This window comes from Poecilia reticulata, linkage group LG22 (genome assembly GCF_000633615.1).
Source record: "Poecilia reticulata strain Guanapo linkage group LG22, Guppy_female_1.0+MT, whole genome shotgun sequence".
In the NCBI taxonomy this organism is placed as follows: Eukaryota; Metazoa; Chordata; class Actinopteri; order Cyprinodontiformes; family Poeciliidae; genus Poecilia; species Poecilia reticulata.
The window spans coordinates 19,687,269-19,707,706 of NC_024352.1; the positions used below are offsets into that span (position 1 = coordinate 19,687,269).

Sequence of the window (20,438 nt, forward strand, 5' to 3'; positions counted from 1 at the left end):
AGCTGCCTGACAGAGCAGTTTTTTTTTTTTCGTTTTTTTTTTTGTTTTTTTTTTACAACACTGCTATATTCTGAGAAATAAGTTGAATTTATTCGAGTACAAACCAGACTCTCAACGCTGGAATAGACAAAACGCTGTAAGCTGGTTGGATGTCAAACGGATAATAAGGAACTAAAGTCTTTCTGTCTCTGTGCCCCATCAGGACTACACCATCACCATGTATTTCCAGCAGTCTTGGAGAGATAAGCGGCTGTCCTATACAGGCATTCCCCTAAACCTGACCCTGGACAACCGGGTGGCTGACCAGCTCTGGGTTCCTGACACCTACTTTATTAATGACAAGAAGTCTTTTGTCCATGGGGTGACGGTCAAGAACAGGATGATCCGGCTACACCCTGATGGAACTGTGCTTTACGGCCTCAGGTAACAATTAATTCCCACCTTTTAGCTGAAAGCATAAAAGGGTTTTCAGACTGTCGCCTACTTTTTGGCACATTTTCCTCTTGGTCCTCTATAAAACATCCTGTATCATTTAAAACTGATGCTTTTGACAATAACCAATCTGCATATCTCTCCCAGTTGCTTAAGGAGAATCATAGATATTTTTCTAGCTTTCCACAAAGGAACCTATTAGGTACGTAAGAATAGCACAAAGAAGAAAAAAATATTACTTTTTATAATGATGCACATAAAACATTTGAAGTTTAAAGCTGGCAGTTACATATGATGCAGTATTGCTCTAAATTCTTAGGTTTTCTATCATCTGGATAAATCATCTGGGAAACATGAGATTTTGAGAAATGTTGAGGATGTTTATACTAAAGACAAGGTTTTCTTCCAATGACATAAATGCATTCACACAAATCCCAGATTGGTTTGTTGGAAAATATAAGACATGCCATATTTCAACAAGCTTGAAGTCTCTTGCTCTAACAGAGGTTGATTTAAAACTGTAGATTGTACATATAGAAGGGATTTAGGGACCAGGTTTTAATGAGGAACAGTGCTGCCTCCGGGATGTTTGTGTTTCCAAAAGACTTCTGTTCAAAGCATGCAAATCTTTCCTGGGGAATACTAAGCCAATTAATTGCTGCAATTGTTGCAAAACCCAAATTCAGTTTTGATCAATGTGTTGGTGTTACCAGTGTGTAGCTTCAAAGAGATGATTAATCCACTAAGAATCCATCCGTGAGGCTGAAGCGATTTTGCTGCAAAAGACGGGGACATTTAAAAGGCCAAAATGTAACAAGATCAGTGGATTATTATTATTTTTTGTGCTTTTGTGTTTGGGTTGTAACCCATTAGACCAAATATAATGCAAAGTTAATGGAAAAAAAATTACTCAGACACAATATCAGTCTTTACACGAAATAAAAATGGGGAGAATTAGTTATTTAAAGGCTGAGTAATCTTTTATTTAGTTTTTTTGATGGGCACAAAGATTCTTTAAATAGAGAGTCAGGAAACCTGGTCTAACTTGTAAATATTAAACCCATCAGCATCGTGGGATCATCTAACTTCATAATTTCCTCCTCAGTTACATTTTTATTTTAAGAAACTGTGTTTATGGTTGTGGTTAAAATATCATTGTTAACCATATTTCTCACAAGCTGAAACTTGCCTGTTAGCAGGGAGCTTTCAGAGCAAAATAAAACATTCATTTTGATTCTAAAGAAAAATTATTGAAATCATAGACATTTCTGTCGACGATGCACATTTCTGTCGACGATGCACCAATCCTAACCCATAACATCGAGGATTTGGTGAAGTGATGCCAGGTGGCTGAGCAGCAGGGCTCTGACTGTTGACCAGAGCAGGATACAAAACCAACATGGTTTTCATGGCAACCCTTCATTTAACTGGAAATCCTTTGGTACACTGCTCCCCGGGACGCAGAATAAGGAAAGGATGCGAATGCACTCATAGACATATGTCTTTCAGTATGGTTCAAGTCAAACTGCAACACTGGCATAAGGCATCAGCTGCCCAGTGAGTAATAGTTTCCTTAGTCTCATATGTTGTTCTGCTGTGAATAAACAGATACAGAACTATATAATCATAGTCAGCATATGCACATTTTGGTATAGTAAAGAACAATCCATAACAGTTCTTTAATTTGAAAGACTTGTACGTACAAATCTATAACATTTCTGTTGAGATTGGCTGTTTCCAATGCTGATACTACCTTCTTCCTAACCCCATTGATTCTCCTCAATGAGATTTGGTCTGGTCAGTTTGGTTTTTGAGAACTAGTCACATGGTTGATTAAGATCAGGGAAATTTTTCTGATCACAGGTGCAAAATGTCAACGTTTGGATATCTGAGCTGCATCTTTGTCTTGTCTCGACACGACGGTTTGTTGTGTTGTGAAATCAACCAATTTGGTTTGTCCTGATCTTAATTTTTGCCTCAATATTGATCCTTTGGTTTTTTACAAATGGGCACTGGAAGTTACAGACTCTCAGTTCAGTTCAATACCTGATTAAAGTTAATAAATGTGATGCCAGGTATTGAAAGACACATTGCTTTTCTTTTGTAACACACTTTCTTCCTTGCTAGTGGGATTCAGGATGCTGCAGTTTCTCAAAAGCAACAAATATGTTGCTTTAACAGTTTTTGTGGAGCATCTGCAGTATGCCTCTCCAGCACAGGTTAAATTTGTTAAGAATGTTATAATATCCTAATAAAAGCTCAGACGTAACTTGATTTTTTTTTTTTTCCTGACTTTACAATCATCTACAATTTTGGTCCTACTTACAGGGTTTGCTCTGAGAGCATTTTGCTGCACTGCCAGGCTAATTGATGACTCCTTAGTATAATACAATGACTCTTTCGTAATTCAGCTCGTAACGTGTTTCGACACGGTTTTATTTAATTGTGTGCAGGTAAAACATGAACATTCCCTGCTTTTTTTAAACTTTGTTTTTAAAGTTTTAACATGTTTAATTCACACTAAGCACAGCTTCTTCTGCTACACAAGCCTCTGTCACAAAATATTTTTGTGATAAACCCTCGAAGACAAGCTGCCTCTGAGCTCCCTCTGGGCATTTATAGATCACAAGATATTCCACATAGCTGTTCGCTTCCAAAAATAAAGCCAGCAGTGCTGGACGACAGGAGGTGTGGGGATACATCGCCATAAGCACTACTCATAAAATATGCATTCTTAGTTTTTGCATTCTATCTTTTTTATTTTTCAAAACATTAACGCCAGACAAAATATGTATCATCTCACAGCGGCAGAGGAAACGCTTAAAATTAAACCTGTATATCTCGCCTTTTTTATTTGCGTCATCTAATGAGTGCTGAGTTTTATTTACAGTTATAAAGCTTTCTAGTGACTGGTTGCAAATCTGTGAGTACTTCGCTTAGCAAGTTAGGATGCAGCAGAGGTGGGTTTGACGTCTGTATCAGTCCATTGACAAAACACATGGAGTCCAAAAGACACCTTGACCCTCCTTAAAGTGTTTTGTGAAGGGGGCTCCGGCCTCTGTATGTGTCCTAGCAGCTGGCAGAGAAGATTATGATCAAACTGTGACAGATGTGATTTACAGTGATACTAAAATACAAGAAAACAAGCTATAAAAAACATGGATTTCAAAACACGCCGTGCAGTTGACAAAATCACAGAGAGCAGATTAATGATTAGTGGGTTTTTAGTCAAGCATAATGATTTGGGGGCATCCAAATCCCATCAAATTGTTTTGTTACTTGAACTTCTTTATTTTCAAGTCTGTACGGTGACACGGTTTTTCATCATTGTGGAAAATGACATTACAAGGGGTCCAACAAATTGGACCAGATTGTTGGTAGAAGTTGCTCTTGCTTGGTATTTTCATCAGTTTTCTTACCAGTCGGTTTCACGTGGCAGCATTCGCCTTCTCTGCTCTAGATGAACCAAACAATTGGGATGAAGATTCACGAGAGAAAATAACAGGTTTCAACAGGACATCCTTGAACTTCCTGCAGCTGTGATGCATATTGTTGCTGCCCTATTCATTTAAAAGTCACAATTCGTACAGATGCACTCACTCACACTTGCTGACGGTGTCAAGCAACCTTGCGCTGTTGGCAACACTCTACAAACAGTTGCATTATTGTGCTAAATAAATGACACTATGTTCCTAGAAAATACATAATACTGCCCCTGTAAGAGAACCAGAGGCTGTGGTTTGCTGTGAACAAGTCAGATTCTGTGCAATCCACTCTAATACATTAACAAATTTCATTGAATTAGTTGATTAATTTGTTTGATTTATTTGGCCCAAATGCCTTCATGCTTAGGGGTCATTATCCTTCACAAACACATAATTACTATTGCACTTTTTTTTTTTTTTTAATTTGAACAAATTTGAAATTTCTGGGCTTTCATGGTTTTTGGGAGCATTTAGCCCCAGACGCTGGTGCTGTTTTTGTGTCTGGAGGAGCTGTCTGCTCAGATCAGGGGTTTTATAAGGTCCACATAGAAGCAGCTTTTCAAAGACAGAAACAGGGATACAATGAGAGAGGGAAGCAGAAAGCATTAAGTCAGACCTGAAGCAGCCCGATGAAAAGGACAGGGAGGCTGGATTTACCCAGAAACAACTCTTCTTTTGAGGCTGAATGAACATGGGCCTTGCGGGCTGTTTTCAGCACTCTGTCCCTTCCTAAAGTGAAGCAATTCTCAGTGTATTCAGATAGACAAGACTTTACTTCCCTCTGAGCCAGTTTCCTTCCTCCGTTTAATCTCCAGTGCTCGTAGTTTTCATTTCCCTCACTCTATTTGACCTTTTCACCCCAACCCTGGACCAGAATTTCCATCTTAAATAGTGTGTTTCCAGAACAATATAAAATGTAATTATTACAGAATATTGCCACTGTTCTAATTGTTTGGATGATAACCATGAAACCCATTTGTAATCTTTGTAAGCATTCAATTGCCATGCTCTAGATCATGGGTGCTAAAGTGCAACCCGTAGGTAATTTGTCTGTCCCCCTGGTTGGGGTTTTTCTTTTTAAGCTTCAAGCACATGCAAAATACTCACTGCAGATTCAAGTAAAGGTTTAACAAATTGGTCCTTGGTCCAGGAGGTTTTTCCTGCAATGCTGGGAGTATATTTTTCCTTCCTTCTCTACTTTGGCCCCAGAATCTGAAGGACTGATGATCATATCTTTCACACTGCTCTGCTGCAGAATCATTATCCCCCAAAGGCTCCGACAATTATTCATCCAGTGTGCTCGCTGCTGAGACAAGGGCTATATTTAGGTTTCCCAAAATGACCTCAGCTTTGATTGGCACTCTCACATCCCAATTATTGGAAATTCAGCACCTTGGAATAATGAAGACAACATCAAAGACCTGTTTATCTCCACATCATCGTCAGCGGCAGATCTCGGGGATGGTCACAACTAATAGAAAGCTTTCCTCAGAAAGGGAAAGAAAAGATGACACAGAGGCTAAGCTTAGTCTGCGCTGCTGGGCCTGAGCCGATGCAGAGTCTGAAAAGCTTCTGTTTAACGAGTCATGGTGATCACGAGGCCACATGTGGGGAACTCACAGTAAAAAGTCGGAGGTTGTTAAATAAATACACATTACTTCACAACCACTGTGATTGTTTTGTCATATAACAAGCGCAAACATGCATTTTATTTGTACTTTTATGAGATAGACCAACAGAAACTTGTGCATAATAGTGAATTGTTATCAATAAGATACAGGGTACATGGCTCAGGAGGAGGATATGTCCAGCAGGAGTTAATGCAGAAGTTTTCAAGACACAACTTTTATTTTCGATTGTCCACTTCAGCACATTAGCAAGCAAACTAAAATATATTTAGCTATAAACTAGCGATTTAGTTTGTAAATCAAATATTTGGCTGGCTCAGAACAAAAATATTTAGCTTGCTAACATTATATTTTGTTAGGAACTAAATACTTAAGTTGAAACTGTGACATTGATAAATGAGCGGATAATATGGTTCAGAAACAGCACCCCATATCAGACTGGCACTACTTGCTGGTAGATGAAAATGTATTTATTTGTATCATTTATTTGTGTTTATTTGAAATTTTATTATGGTTTCTGTCTTTGGACGTTTTTCCTAAGGCTTTGTGCTTCAGAAAATATTTTCTGAAAGGAGGCTGAAAATAGCAGATCCAGGGATTCCAGGGTGACTCATGAAAGTGAAAAAATCCTTTAATACCTCCTTACTCTGACAGTAAAAGTTCAGCTGTCTTCACGTTTTCCCAGCTCTTACACTGTCATGGACGCTAAAAGCCCATAAAAATATTAATATTTATCCCTTACCTTCTGAATATTCCTGGCTGTTCATCTTTTTCTTGAACACGCTGAACACTTTAGGAAGCTTTGGATACGTCTTAAAGCTGGTGGAGAGGCATGGACAGACAGTACAAATGGAAAGTGTCCACTCACTGGCTTGTAAGGAGAAGACTGCAGTTCTCTTTTCATAGTTGTGAATCCCTTAGAGTCACAAATTTGGGTGCACAAACTAGAGCCCAAGAATACTTTTCATCATCAGTAGAGTTTATGTTATGCCAGGATGGAATAGCTTAACAATACCAATGGAATCTTGGAGAATTTGTTGCAGCTCCCCTTTAATTTTTGTAAACAATGCTGTTTCTGTTGGTGTTTTGAAGTCTTTAGCTTCAGAGTGCACTAGATTGGTTCACAGTTAGTTGAGTATGAAGCAGCAAGAATGAGAAAACACTTCCAAATCTGAGATACAGATAATGACAGAACAAAGACCTAAATTCAGCGGTCAGGTTATACATGGGAACCTCCTGGTTGCTTCTTTTTAAATGTGACTGATCGGAAGAAGAGACGGGGGCAGAACCAGAGCAGAATGGAGGTATTAAATATATAATGAATATACTGACCCATGAATACTTTAGAATTACTTATTCCATTTTACACATTGAACAAATCTATATTCCATGGTGACAAGATGAGGCGCAGCATGGCATTGACATCTGGAGGATCTCTGCTAATGACTGGCTCTGATGAGACAAACCTGTTCAGCCACCACCAAATGTTGACCGAAGTGGAAAAGTTCATTTCCACAACTGTTTTGAACCAAAGTGCTTACTCACATTATTGTTTTGTAAAAGTACAGTTGCTACTTTATTGCATTTTTACCAGGAAAAGATAATCAAGACAAAGTGAAAAGTAGTTCATTTTCTTCACAACAAAGAGAAAAAGAAACCAAACATTTCAATGAATACTCCATTCATAATTTTTTTCCCCATCTTGTTGGGGTGGGGTTGGATGGAAAATATTGTCTAAATATCTTCATATCTGCTGCCTTAATTGTACATTGAAAATCCCCAAATGTGTATGACAGTAAATCACCATAAAAAATGAATAGGAATGCTTTATTTTGGACAGGGTGTATTTCATTTGACAATAAATACTTTTTAATAAGCTTCACTGAGTATAATGCAGCTTTACGTATGTCTAATTAAAGTCTATGAAGCATGCAGGGATCGTTTGTTTGCTCCACGTATTCCCTACGCCGCCAGATTTTCTGTCTGAATGAGTATAAGTGCAGGTCACCCAGAAAAAATGCCTGTAATTTATCCTTCCATTTCAGCACATTAATTATAATCTACCTACATGCTACAGTGGATATCTGGGATGACCTTTAATCGTGTTTTCTGTCATACACACAGATTATGAGGCTGTAAATAAGGTGTGGCTCCATCCGTACGGAGAGCAGTTTGTGACGGTTGTTGCTTCGGCTGTAAAACTTCACTGAGAGTTTCATCCGGTTTTATTGTTAACTCCTAATTACTGCCTGCTATAATTGAGATTAAAACACAAAGCTGTACAAAGGGAGAAGAGCTGCAGACGTCAATTCAGCAGAGCAAAGGCAATTATGGGAACGAGACGGAGAGTTTCGCTCCACTCAAGGTTTAAAAGGATTTGTGTAATTCGAGGTTTAGAAGGTCGGTTCTGTGAGTTATGCTCTACCCTTAAACTTCAAGAAATCAAATGAACATTTCCTTTTTGTTGTTGTTTTCACCAAGGATCACCACGACAGCCGCCTGCATGATGGACCTTCGCAGATACCCGCTGGATGAGCAGAACTGCACCTTGGAGATCGAGAGCTGTAAGCAACACAGTCTTTGTGTGCAAACTGATTCAAGAGATGCTGAGTGAACCTGGACAGATCCGTCTGTTTTCAGATATCACACAACTCTGACACAAGAACCTGTCATGATCTTCATGTGGTGAAGACACCTGATTTTCATCAGGCTGACCAGAGATGAAGAAAGCCACAGTAATGTAAAAGACAGGATAAGTTCTCAGATCTAGAAAGAGTTTTACTAAAACCTGTCACTACATGCTCCAGGAGCTAAAACCAGGCGTAAGGGAAGCTATAGAAAATCCAAGTGATAAAAATGGACAAAAGTCTGAAGATAGAAGAATTATAAAATCCAAAGGAAACACAGCTTGTCAGAGCACCACTTATACATCTGATATAATCATAATTCTAATTAATAAAGCAGGAATTTAACTACATGGTCAATCACATACATATCAGATCTGTATTTTAGCTTAACTACAGACGTACAACATTAGCATCTCAACTGCTTGTTAATAAACACACATTACATTTGACTGCCCATCCAACCATTTTTCCATCCTTGTTTCAGTCTTGGTCCAGCCATGTTTCCATCCACCCATTCTTCATTTTTAACCATAGGTGTTCATGCTGATAAAAGAAACTTAACTTAAATTGATTATACCACCCAGACCATATTTGTTCTGATTGTGGTTCATTTTCAGTTTTTCTATTGAAATGTTTCTCAACCTACACACTAAAGGAGGCTTGATGATATTGTATTTTTTTATTAAAATTAGCTGAAACATCAGTTTCCCAGGTCAGAATCATCTGAGGTTGTTCAGCTTACAGCCATCTAATGTGAACTGACAGTTGCTGTTTGACTGGACCTGTCCGCAGTGCCTCAGTTAAATAATTAACAATGCTGACATGAATAGTTAAAGTCTCACACATTATACAGTATATGTCTACATTTAGAGAGGGTGGAGCGCCTTTCTGCCTGGAGCTTCATGCATAAGTCATGCATATGCAACAAAGCCATATGAGCTCTCCAAAAACTCACTAATATACATCAGTTTATTTTATGACTGTTTGTTTTTAGTTTTCTATGGAAGTTTAAGCAGTGATCAGGTCTGCAAATTAACCTTTGGTTAGAAATGATATATAAAGCAACCGATGAAGTTGAAATTCTAGAAATGAGCAAATCTTTATTCTAATGGATGATGGAATTAATTACCGCTGCTTTTATCAGTCAAAATCTAAATTTTATGAATGTTATAAGTTAGTTTGGGTACAGATGGAGCAGTTAAATCAAAGTTTAGGCTTTCAGATTAATGTTTTGTTACCACAACAGACTGAAGCAACAATCTCCCTACACTCCCTAATCATCCACATATTCCTGATGTCTATTAAAAATAAATAAAATGGGTTTTCTCTAATGGTCAGAGGGGGTGCTCATTAGCTGTATTTGTGCCTGTTAAATTATAACTTTCTCCCTTCTCAATTCTCTAACAGATTAAACTGATGCAGGCTAAGAATTTGTTTTATGCCATAGTTTTACAGCCTTGTTCATTGGTAACATTGGGTATAGAAATGAGGCTCATGGCCATGGTCCAAGCTCCTCAAATTTACTGTGTCTAACAGATATCAGCTGTCTTTAATAATCGAACAGAAGCATGCTCATGCATGCTCCTCTGGGCTGTCTTATTGAATCTAGTCAGTGTAATATAAAAAAGATGTTACATTTGAGCATGAAAATTAAGTGTGCAAACCTGGTAGCTCTGAATCTGAAGCACACAAACATTTCATACTCAAATACAGATTAAATAAGATCAAAATGCCCAGGTCTTAGATATTAATAAAGTAACTAAAGTCGTAAAAGTCAAATAATTTAATGTAATCTATCCATCTTAATGTGGAAATTTCAATAGCTGAGAAAATTTAAATTAGAAATAAAGACTAAATCTCTAGGGATATTGCAGTGGGTTGCAAAAGTATATTTGCTTGCATACTTTATTACACTGCAACTCAAGACTTTAGTCTATTTTGTTTGGTTTTATGTGATAGACTAACACAAAGTAGACAAAGGAAAAGGCTAAAAGCAGAATTATATTGAAAAACAATATCACAAGCTTTGAGCAAAGCACTGTTCAATCATTTAACTGAAAATGGAAAACAAATGGCAAAACTTCAAGTATATAAAGAGATAGCTGTCCATGACAGGCAAGGTAAACAAAGCAGCTAAACGCCCTATGCTAGCTCTGGAGGAGCTGCACATCTCAGTTGGGAGAATATTTTAATTAAACCATTAGCCATTCAATGTTTCATGCCTTTATTACCAAATAGAAATCTATTTGGCTTTCTATTTGGCAGCCAAATAGCTGTCAAATTTCTTCACACTGAAACATCACTCTCAAAAAACCAAACCCACAATAAAACATTGTAGTGGCAACAGCATCCTGTGAGGGTGCAGCAGGGACATTAAAGTGGGGTAATTGATTTAAAGATGCAGTGGATCTCAAACTTTTAATAACGAGCACCTAAATACCAAATTTCCCAAGTACCACCACCATCACATATTTCAGAACAATACTACAATAGCACATTTTTTTGAGTTATGTCATATAAACAAAATTAGCCATTTTTAGTTTATGATCGATTGAATGTTTCGATTTTATCATGTTTTCTTTATAAGAATATACATTTTTTTTCAGGTTTTGAGTTGAAAATGAATAGAAATGTCCCTCATTATACATTTTGAGCCTAAGTAGACAAGGTGTCTACCTACTATTCATGAACATAACTAGGAGATGATTTCACAAAGGAAGAGATTATATTTGAAAAAATGTACTGAGGTTTAAAGATATGGAGCCTTTTTTTATTTATAAGACATGTTGTAGGTAAAAACACAAACTCAAACTGAATTTAGTTCAATAAATCAGGAGATATTTGATTCCCTTTGGAAGAACTGACATTATAATAGGCAATTCTCCTTTGAAATCATTCAGCGTGTTCAAATTATTCTAATTGTTCACTTAAGCCATTTCTAAAATGCTCCTCTTCGTACTGAAAAGGGATGAGAAAAATGAAGTAAAAGCATAATGAAGCTCTTCCGCTCTTGATAAGCTGTTAATTCCCAGAAATCCTTCAACTGCCTGCAGATAAGATGGAGAGCCTGAAAAGAGAAACACATTGGCCCAATTAAATGGGTCTAATTACCGATGGGGCATTGGGGGCCGGGTCACTCTGTTTCAGCCTGTAGATGTAGCCCAGAGACCTGCCAGGGTAAGTGAAGGGAAAGGCTTTATTTCTTGTCCAACTCAGCCTCTGGGAAACTGGAGGATGTCCAGCAGCTGGAAGGAAGCATGAATTTATTAAAATACAGTCAGTTTTGAGTTTAGAGGACAAATGATATGAGATGCCACATTTAGCATCAGATCTGCAGCTTTTGTTTGCTGTTTTAATGCACAGAGCAACTTGGCTAATAAAAAAGAGTTAGCACTTAGATCAAGTATGAAATGGAATAAAATGTTCTCCTTTGGAAAAGTTGAGGAGTCGGTAATATTTCATCTGGTGGAAAATTATTTAATCAAGACAGCATCTTGCTCTGTAAGTCACCTTAGAGATTGCTACCATGTTTTGTTTTGTTTTGGGGTTTTTTTGCAAACCTAAACCTTTTAGGCAATCAAAGAAAATCTAAGCGAATAGAAGATGCAGTATTAAAATGATTTCCTTTATTAGGCACAGAAAAGCAACTGCAGCAGTAGCTATCACTTATTACAATGGCTGGTAATGAGTCTTTTTTTTCATTTCTGTGGAGGAGTCTTGAGACACTATTTTGTACAGAGTTGTTTTATTTCAGACACAGCAAAGGATTTATGAGGATTTATGAGCATATTTATAGTATTGCAACAGAATCACAATTGGATTTTGGCCGGTTCTTTGATTGGGTGACTCAAGAACCTGTTTTTTTCCAACTCATTTATAGGTAGGCTTGTCTTGCCACATTTTCCAAGCGTACTTCAATGGAATCTCTCTGAAGACTTTTCTACTAGTGGGAACTATCTGTAACATCACCAAAAAGTAGGGTAGAACAAATAGTTGTTAAAGTGGTTACAGCCAAAGCTTCCCTCCTTATTTGCTACAAAAAATGTGTTTTAAATGTATGATCGAGAGGGAGGTTGATTACTAAACAAGAAAAACACAATATCTGTGATGGCGACATGTATTGTTCAGTCAGTATTGATGTTTTGTCAGCGTTGTGCATCACAAAGTCTTGGGTCAGTTAAGCACTGCAGTTACAGTGATTGAAGCCACTTTTGTACAAAGTTCTGCTGACCCAAGTTGACCCAACATGTGTTATACTCCAGTCAAACAAATGTCACCATATTGTTGGTTCTTCTCCAAACTGGTTGCAGCTTTCAGTTGAGTTTTTTTGTTGTTCTTTTTATGTTATTTCCTAAAGATAAAATGCTGTGCTGTCCTGCACAAACCTGGGGCAGCATGCAATCCTACCAAACCACAAGTTAGTTGTACAGACCAATTTTACTTGAGATTATTTACTTTCTGGACCAATTAAAGTAAATAAATACACTGGCCTTTTCAAAATTTTTGGTTGATTGCACATCTCAATAAAATGTTATCAGTTACAGTACAAGTTGCATGAGATAATTTGACCCTAAAGACTTCTGCATTTCCTGTCTGCTGAGGATTTATGAAAGTTTAATAAACTATACAAAATATTAACTTTTATTCTTTTAGACTATAGCAAATGTGAAATTTAGGGGGAAAAAATAAAGAAAAGTCTAGATTTCATCAAACCTTTGCATATGTTCTGTTCTATGATCAAGCAAAAAGAGTCAGTGGAAGGAGGAAAGTCACAAAGCCTATAACTTATAACCAGACTTTCACTTTTCAAAGCCAAGTATTGCAAGTACTGGTATACTTACAGCACTTGTGGCAGATTTAGAAAGAGACAGTACACAGGTTTGAAATGTCATTCTTCAGTGTCATCAATTCACCAGTAAGGGTCCTGAAATTGCTCCTCACTAAGACCAGGGACTATCCATCACTGCAAGAGCTGCCTCTGTGTTAACTCCTGGTTTGTATCTCCAGTGAGGTGTCACATTTTTTTTAAACTCTTCCTGAAAGCAGTTCGCTGACTGATGAGCACCGTAAACAGTTTTCATTCTAGCTGATTCATTCCAGACTTCATGTTCTCTGAGTGTGAAAGTATTTCCCTCGAGTCATGTTTTTCAACCTGCAATATATTTTCACTCTCCTTTTTATGATGTGAAAGAATTATACTAAAACAGAAATAAAAGAGAAAACGCTGGCGGATGTTCCCAAAGGATCTGCAGCTTATGTGGGTTCACATCCTGATGAATAAATCTGTTGACAATCCATTCAGGAGGTCACCGACAGTTCAGGTTGTTCAGTCGCTCACCAACACAGCCGTGAATCTCCAACATCAGAGAGATGATGTCAGAGTGACTTTCCTACTTCCCTCACCAGTTTCTCTTCCTAACATCCTGCTTACTATAGAGAAGATTGGAAAGAAAGGACTAACTTTTGAGTAGAACTAGGAATGCAAATTCCCCTTCATTGAGTTTCACTGGTTTCTGGTTGTGGGTCCCAAGGCCTCTGGCCTGTGACCACCATGGGAATTGTTTCTGGATGTTCTTAAGGGCAGCCTTGATCTCTCCTTTCTTACTTGTGCAAGTAGGACAGATGTTGTTGACTTTAACATTTTTAAATGTTTTGTGTTTTCCTGTTTCTCTCAGATGGATACACCACAGACGACATTGAGTTTTACTGGCAGGGCGGAAGCAATGCTGGGTCAGTCACTGGAGTGGAGAACATCGAGCTGCCTCAGTTTTCCATCATTGATTACCAAACCCTGTCCAAGAAAGCCGTGTTTGCCACAGGTAGCAATGAACTTTGTTTAATAAATTAAACAAATAATAATTGTGTACAATATTTTGTAAATCTTGAGACTAATATTAATTATCTACACTGGAAAAGTATAATCTATGGGAAGAATTGATATATTATGTCATAAACATTATGTTGTTTCATTTAGTACCCATCTTTTTATCAGTCTGTAAAAAGATCACCACAGACTTATACTATTTTCCTTACCAAACAGGTTCGTATCCACGACTGTCACTGAGTTTTAAACTCAAGAGGAATATTGGCTATTTCATCCTGCAGACTTACATGCCATCCATCCTGATCACCATCTTGTCCTGGGTCTCCTTCTGGATAAATTACGATGCGTCGGCTGCCAGAGTGGCTTTAGGTCAGTGACTTTTATTCATAGCTTCCCTCAGGTTCACTCATTTTTGTTCGCACTTGTTATGTATATAGACAGCAAACTTCTATGTTGTCTATGTAGAAGACAACATAGACATAAGCTTACATGATATCCATATCTCAGATTTGGAGAGCTCAAATTTATGGAGATAGAACCAGTCTTACTGAGCAATTATCACTTGTAAAGTCTGTTCTGTTAGTTTTTGACTTGAAAAAGCAAAAACATGCCCTGATTATTTATGACCTTCCATCAGAGTTCTCCTATTAAAAGGGGAATTATTACATTGAATTATTCAGTATTTTCTATTTCTCCACAATAGTTAAATTTGTCAAATGTTAGTCCTTTTTAGATCTTTGTGTCTATTTTTTTTAGCTTGCTGTATCAATTCTCTTCTTTTAGTCATGGTCCAACATTAGATTTCATATTATTTCTCAGAAAATACTTCCAGGCTAAACGTTAAATTTCACCTTATATGGAACAACATCTGATGACTTAAAAACAATATCACAAATTAATTAGTCTTATAGCCTCAAAATCTTTCTGAGAGATTAATTCTTGACCTTGTCTTGAAATGGCCTCAACCACATAAAAAGCTAGTGGTCAAGTGAACCTACGACCCTAAAATTTACACTTCACTAAAACTAAATCAGGTAATCCTACTTTGTAATAGTCACAAAGGAAGTGCATAACAGTATTACTATACTACTTCTACTCTACTACTAAAGAAAATCTTATTCTCCTTACAGATCTAACAGATCAAGACTTTGAGCCTCTCTGGAGCCTAACAAAGGATTTTATTACCTAATCTGGTGGTTATTTCCTCTTTTTTCTGAAAGGAGTTCAAAGTCTCTGGACCACTCGAAGTTGTCAGCTTTCAGGATCAGCTGTCGGTTCTCTCTTGGATGTATTGGTGTTTGTTTTTTTTTTTTTTGTTGGGTTCAGAACTAGGTTGGATGGCAAAGTTAGGCACTGAATGAGCAATGTTTGCAGCGTGTTTGACTTTGGAGGAATAGTAAAATCTTGCAAAGATTGACACAAAAAAGAAAAATAGCTCTAATAAGTGAAATGTCAAATCTGAGATGTTTGCATGTCCTACACTGTTGACTTTTGCACATGTGCAGGTATAACCACGGTGCTGACCATGACCACCATTAACACCCACCTGAGGGAGACCCTGCCAAAGATCCCCTACGTCAAGGCCATTGACATTTACCTCATGGGCTGTTTCGTCTTTGTGTTTCTGGCCCTGCTGGAGTATGCCTTTGTTAACTACATCTTTTTTGGCCGTGGTCCTCACCTACAGAAGAAAGCAGCGGAAAAGGCTGCTAAGTCCAATCATGAGAATAAGGGCCGACTGGAGAGCAGTAAAGTGCAGGTGGGTGAAGATCTGAGTGGAAAATATCAGTCACTTATGTCTACGGCAGGTTAAAATAAGTCTGGGGCAGTTTGATGACCAAGCCACCTACCCACCAGAAAGGTATGAATGCTTTGAAAGCCAAATTTAGAAAACTTTAAATTACTTTTTGAAATGTAAATCTTAAAATTTAAGCCCTAACATCTAAGCTTTGCATAATGATTATGAATAATTTAGATTTATGGTGGATAAGGTGTTGCTGCTGGTGAACCTGGTGGTTAACCCCCAGGTGAACCACCTCAACCCCCTCAAATTGAAAGCAAGAATTGCAACAATGACAAGGCAGATGCCTGGAGGTGATTAGTAGATTTATTTTTGATTTAACCTTCTTTTTAGCTGAAAATAAAACTGAAATGTTGTCTTGTTTCCTTTTAAGGTCGACGCTCATGGCAACATCCTCCTGACGAACCTCCCCACTGAGATGGGGGGACCGGATATGATGGGCGCCCTCAACGATCCTCGGGCCACCATGTTTTCCTATGACAGTGCCAGCATACAGTACCGCAAGCCCATGACGAGCCGGGACCTGTATGGGCGGCCAGCCCTCGACCGGCCAATTGGACACAAGAAAAGCCGCCTGCGGAGGAGAGCCTCACAGCTGAAAGTCAAGATCCCAGACCTCACAGACGTCAACGCCATAGACAAGTGGTCCCGGGTCATCTTCCCGATCACATTCACCTTCTTCAACTTGGTCTACTGGCTGTATTACGTCCACTAGGGCAGTCGTTGTGAGCATGAGTGGTAGCTGATGGGTACTTTTTTTTTGTTTGTTTTTCAAGGGAAGCTCAATCCTGTACAGTAATGAAAGTAGAAGAGTTCAGCCCATTTGTACAAATCCTCTTTTGGAACAAGTAGTTCTGGTCTTTACAGTGTAAATACAATTTAATATATGAAATATATAAATCGATATATATAAAGACAGAGATATAATTTATTTAAAAAATTCAATTTTGCTGTGTACATACAGTTAGTTATAGAGAAAGAAGTAGTGGTGAATTAAAGACAGAAACGTTTCGGTATTTACAGGTTCAAAGATGCCAAAAACACATTGATGGCTTTTGTTTGTCTTCTTTTTCTTTTAGCCCTCATTTTTCATGTTAATAGAAGTCAACTTTTGTTTGCTTACAATGCAAAAAACTAAATAGAAACCGAACAAAAACACAAGGTAACTCCAACAGGATTAAACTCCAGCAGATTAAGGTTATTTTGGAACAAAGAGAGACAAAATATAAGACTGATGTAGAGACAGATTAAACTCTCCATCCATCCATGCATACTTACTACATCCGTAACCAAACCAATCCATCAATCCCTCTCTCGTCTTATAAAATCAAAGTGTTGCCAAGTCAGAAGGAATATATAATCCTTTCACTTCTGTTTCTGCCTCCAAGGCTCCTCCCAGTGAGCTGTACCTGGAAAGCCTTCCAGCCGAGGCCTCCTGATCAGAAGATCTTGTCCTTTAGGACGTGATCCATAACTAATGACCAAGGGTGAAGGTGGGAAGGTGGACAATAAATCCAGAGCTTAGCCTGAAGCTCAGCTCAGTTTGGTCTTCACCATGATAGACAGCAACAACACCTTCATTACTCCAGGCAAAGTCTAATCCATCTGTTAATTTCCTGCTCCATCTTGCCATCACCTGGGACAAAGCACCAATATACTTCCTGAGTTCCTAGACCCAGGATCACTGGGGTCCCTCCATAACATTAAAGTGGTTCTGCTGAACGAATTTTGTTCTTGATCTAGTTCTCACTGGTCGCTGACCTTTTTGTTGTTTGTAGAAAATTGATGCACATTGAAGATTAACTAGAATTGTTAAACCTGCTAAAATTAGGCTTTACTATTCATAAATGCCGGCAATATTCTGCCCTAGAGCTGCAAGTTGAAGTCTGGTATCTCACCTGACGACCTGCTGAATCAGTTCTTCATCAGGGAACCATCTGAATCGAGCTTAACAGATATGTGAAAGTCACACATTGAACCAGACTCCAGGATTTAGAGTACTCATGGATGAAAACCTCTACTGTAAATTAATAACTCTGGTGCTGTTGTTTGAAACTTAAACTACAGCTAACTTTTTGATCCCATCCAGTGAGCTCTGTGCCGTTTGTGCATTAAACAGCATTTGAGTTGCAGCTGTAGGTTTCCCAGCTTGGGTTTATCCCAGTTTAGATGATGTTTCAGTAAAGATCTGTTGTATTTTTGCCTCTCTTTCTGCTGGCCTTATGTTTATGGAGACGGTACAACTAAGTTTCATTTTATTTACAAAATGGAAACTTCTTTTTATTATGCCGCTGTTTAAAGATTTCACAGCCAGAGATAGGAATATATTGGAAAACTGGTGCTTATATTTTCTACTGCAGAAGTCCCACAATTTTTTATGAAAGGCGCCAAGTCATCTGGCTTTTCAGCAGTAAAGGCCTCTTTTGGCATTTAGAACTGCGTCACATGACTTTGGATTCTGCAGCAGAGAGAAGCGATTAATTTTGCTCATCTACAGAGACAAATACTTCCTTTTGAAAAAGTCCACCGAAATTTATCTTAGAACAATTCTAATCTTGTTATGCTCATATATTTTAGCTCATTTGGAGATGTAGAATAGATTTTTATCATCTAAAAATGTTACTTTTTTAAATTTAAAGTGGCAAATTCCAAACTATGCTTTTTTTTGTCTCATTAATTTTACACTTCTTGACAAAACAGTTTAGCACCCAGGGAGTGGTGGAAATTAAATTAACTGTTGTATTGCTGTATTTCTTGCAGGGTGTGGACCTCCTTTAGGCTTGGATATCAGGCTTGATACAGACACTGTGTCTTCTGCTGCAGCAGGGTGGCCCATATCTTTGCTTTGGCACTGATTCTTAGCTGATTCCTTGTATGCTTGCTGGATTGCAGAAGCTCAGAGTCCCTTATTTATAATATGATACAACTTGTCTTCAGTCCTTACCTCTCTGTGATCAAACCACTACAAATGCAGCCGTCTTCGCTCTGTTGGTAATGCCACTCTATGCATAACATAAGACAACACAAGGTGCTGTAAAGAGTGATTCCAGAGAGGTCGTCGTAATGTTTGGAGCACAATGGAGTGATCCTCATTACTGTGGTTAGTCTTGGATGACTGGAACCTTCATTTAATCTTCCCAGAGCCCATTAGTTCAAACATCTGACCACTGAAAGGTCTGTTTACTGGACTAGGTTGAGTAGACTGTGGGCCTCTGGGCTACACAGTTACAATAGATTGTTGGTTTTTACATGTTTGAGTTAGGTTAGAGTCAGTGATGTGACATAATCGTGTTAAAATCGTTGCGCATTGCTTATCTATATGAAAATTTAACTGATGAAAATCACTTCATTTGATATGAGCTTAGAAAATAAAATTCAGTGTTTGCGAAAAATCTCTTGAATCAGACCCATCTTTTCTGAATAAGAAAAAGAGGGTGATGGGGTGAAAATCTTGGGATGCTTAGCTAATCCACCTCTTGGCTCCTTTTTTATTATCCAGCTCAGTCTTTACCATTCACATGCTGGTAATCTACATGCTACGGTTTCCTAAACTCATGCAAACAAACAATGCAAGCTCTTTTAAAATTCATCCAGTTGTAATGCATCGGTCTCTGTCTCTTGACCTTCTCTCTTTGTTCTGTCTTGTGCTCTGGTTAGTGCCAGATGCCAGCACTTATGCTCTGTGGTGGCCATTCGAAATGTTCCAACTCCATAGGAATAGAATCATGTCCATCTGTCACTGTTCTACATGTGGACCAAATTACACCTTGATCAGGCCATTCCTTCTGGAAGCTAATCTGTTTTTCGTCAGTCAGCGTATTATAAAGTCTTTTAAAAATTAATATTTGTTTTAATCCTGTTCTGAGTTATAATTCTTTTAAATTCACTTTTCTGCATATGATTTTTCTTAAGAATTACCATTCCGTTCAAACAAGGCAAAATTAATCCCAACATGTTTTTCTTTGTTGTTGTTTTCGTTACGTGAAAGTAATGATCCTCAGATGAAAGACTGCAAGTTTCATGAGGGCTTTAATCACAGAGAAACAAATAAAAACCAGACAAGCTTCTGCTGGACTCGATCACAGCGGTCTGCTCTTTCTGTACGGCTGAACTTTGTGCCTTTATACCAAGAATCTCAACATTTTACAGGGTTATCTTATGAGCGGTAAGGAAAACATGTTGAGCTTTTTCTAGAACAAGATGAATTGGAAACAGAACTCATTTCTCAGACTCCAATGTATGTTACCATTATCTAAGCGTAGATTGTAGTGAGACATTCCAGCATTATGACGACAATCTTTCAAAGAAAAAAGGAACGGATGCGTGGCTTTCCTGACGGAACAAAGGAAGCACCAGATATGGACGGACCTCTTTTCTGTGGACGGAGGAGCTAATGGATACAGCAACTGGTTTCCCTGCAGGCTGCAGCTGCAGACAGAGGATGAAGCTTCTGATCCTTTAAAGTGATGTTCCACATGTGCACTCAAGTGGAACGGCCTGTGCGGATTTCAGCAAACGCCAGACACCATGTGTGACTGGCTGTGTGTGGAAGGTGAAAGAATGCCATGAACGGGCATCATTTGTGTCAACTTACAGAGAATTAAGAGTTCAAATAAAGCTGCTGAGATCTCTGCATACAAA

General features: G+C 38.2%; 1 protein-coding gene across 1 annotated transcript in view; it reads left to right on the forward strand.

Moving 5' to 3' along the window:
• Nucleotides 1-20,438, forward strand: part of gabrb1 (gamma-aminobutyric acid type A receptor subunit beta1) — a 40,244-nt gene extending 19,806 nt beyond the window's left edge. The window contains exons 4-9 of the mRNA XM_008400159.2: nt 203-423; nt 8,027-8,109; nt 13,848-13,991; nt 14,213-14,365; nt 15,502-15,755; nt 16,171-20,438. Coding sequence (XP_008398381.1) covers nt 203-423; nt 8,027-8,109; nt 13,848-13,991; nt 14,213-14,365; nt 15,502-15,755; nt 16,171-16,512 — 1,197 coding nt within the window. The 3' untranslated portion in view covers nt 16,513-20,438. The remainder of the gene's footprint in view (nt 1-202; nt 424-8,026; nt 8,110-13,847; nt 13,992-14,212; nt 14,366-15,501; nt 15,756-16,170) is intronic.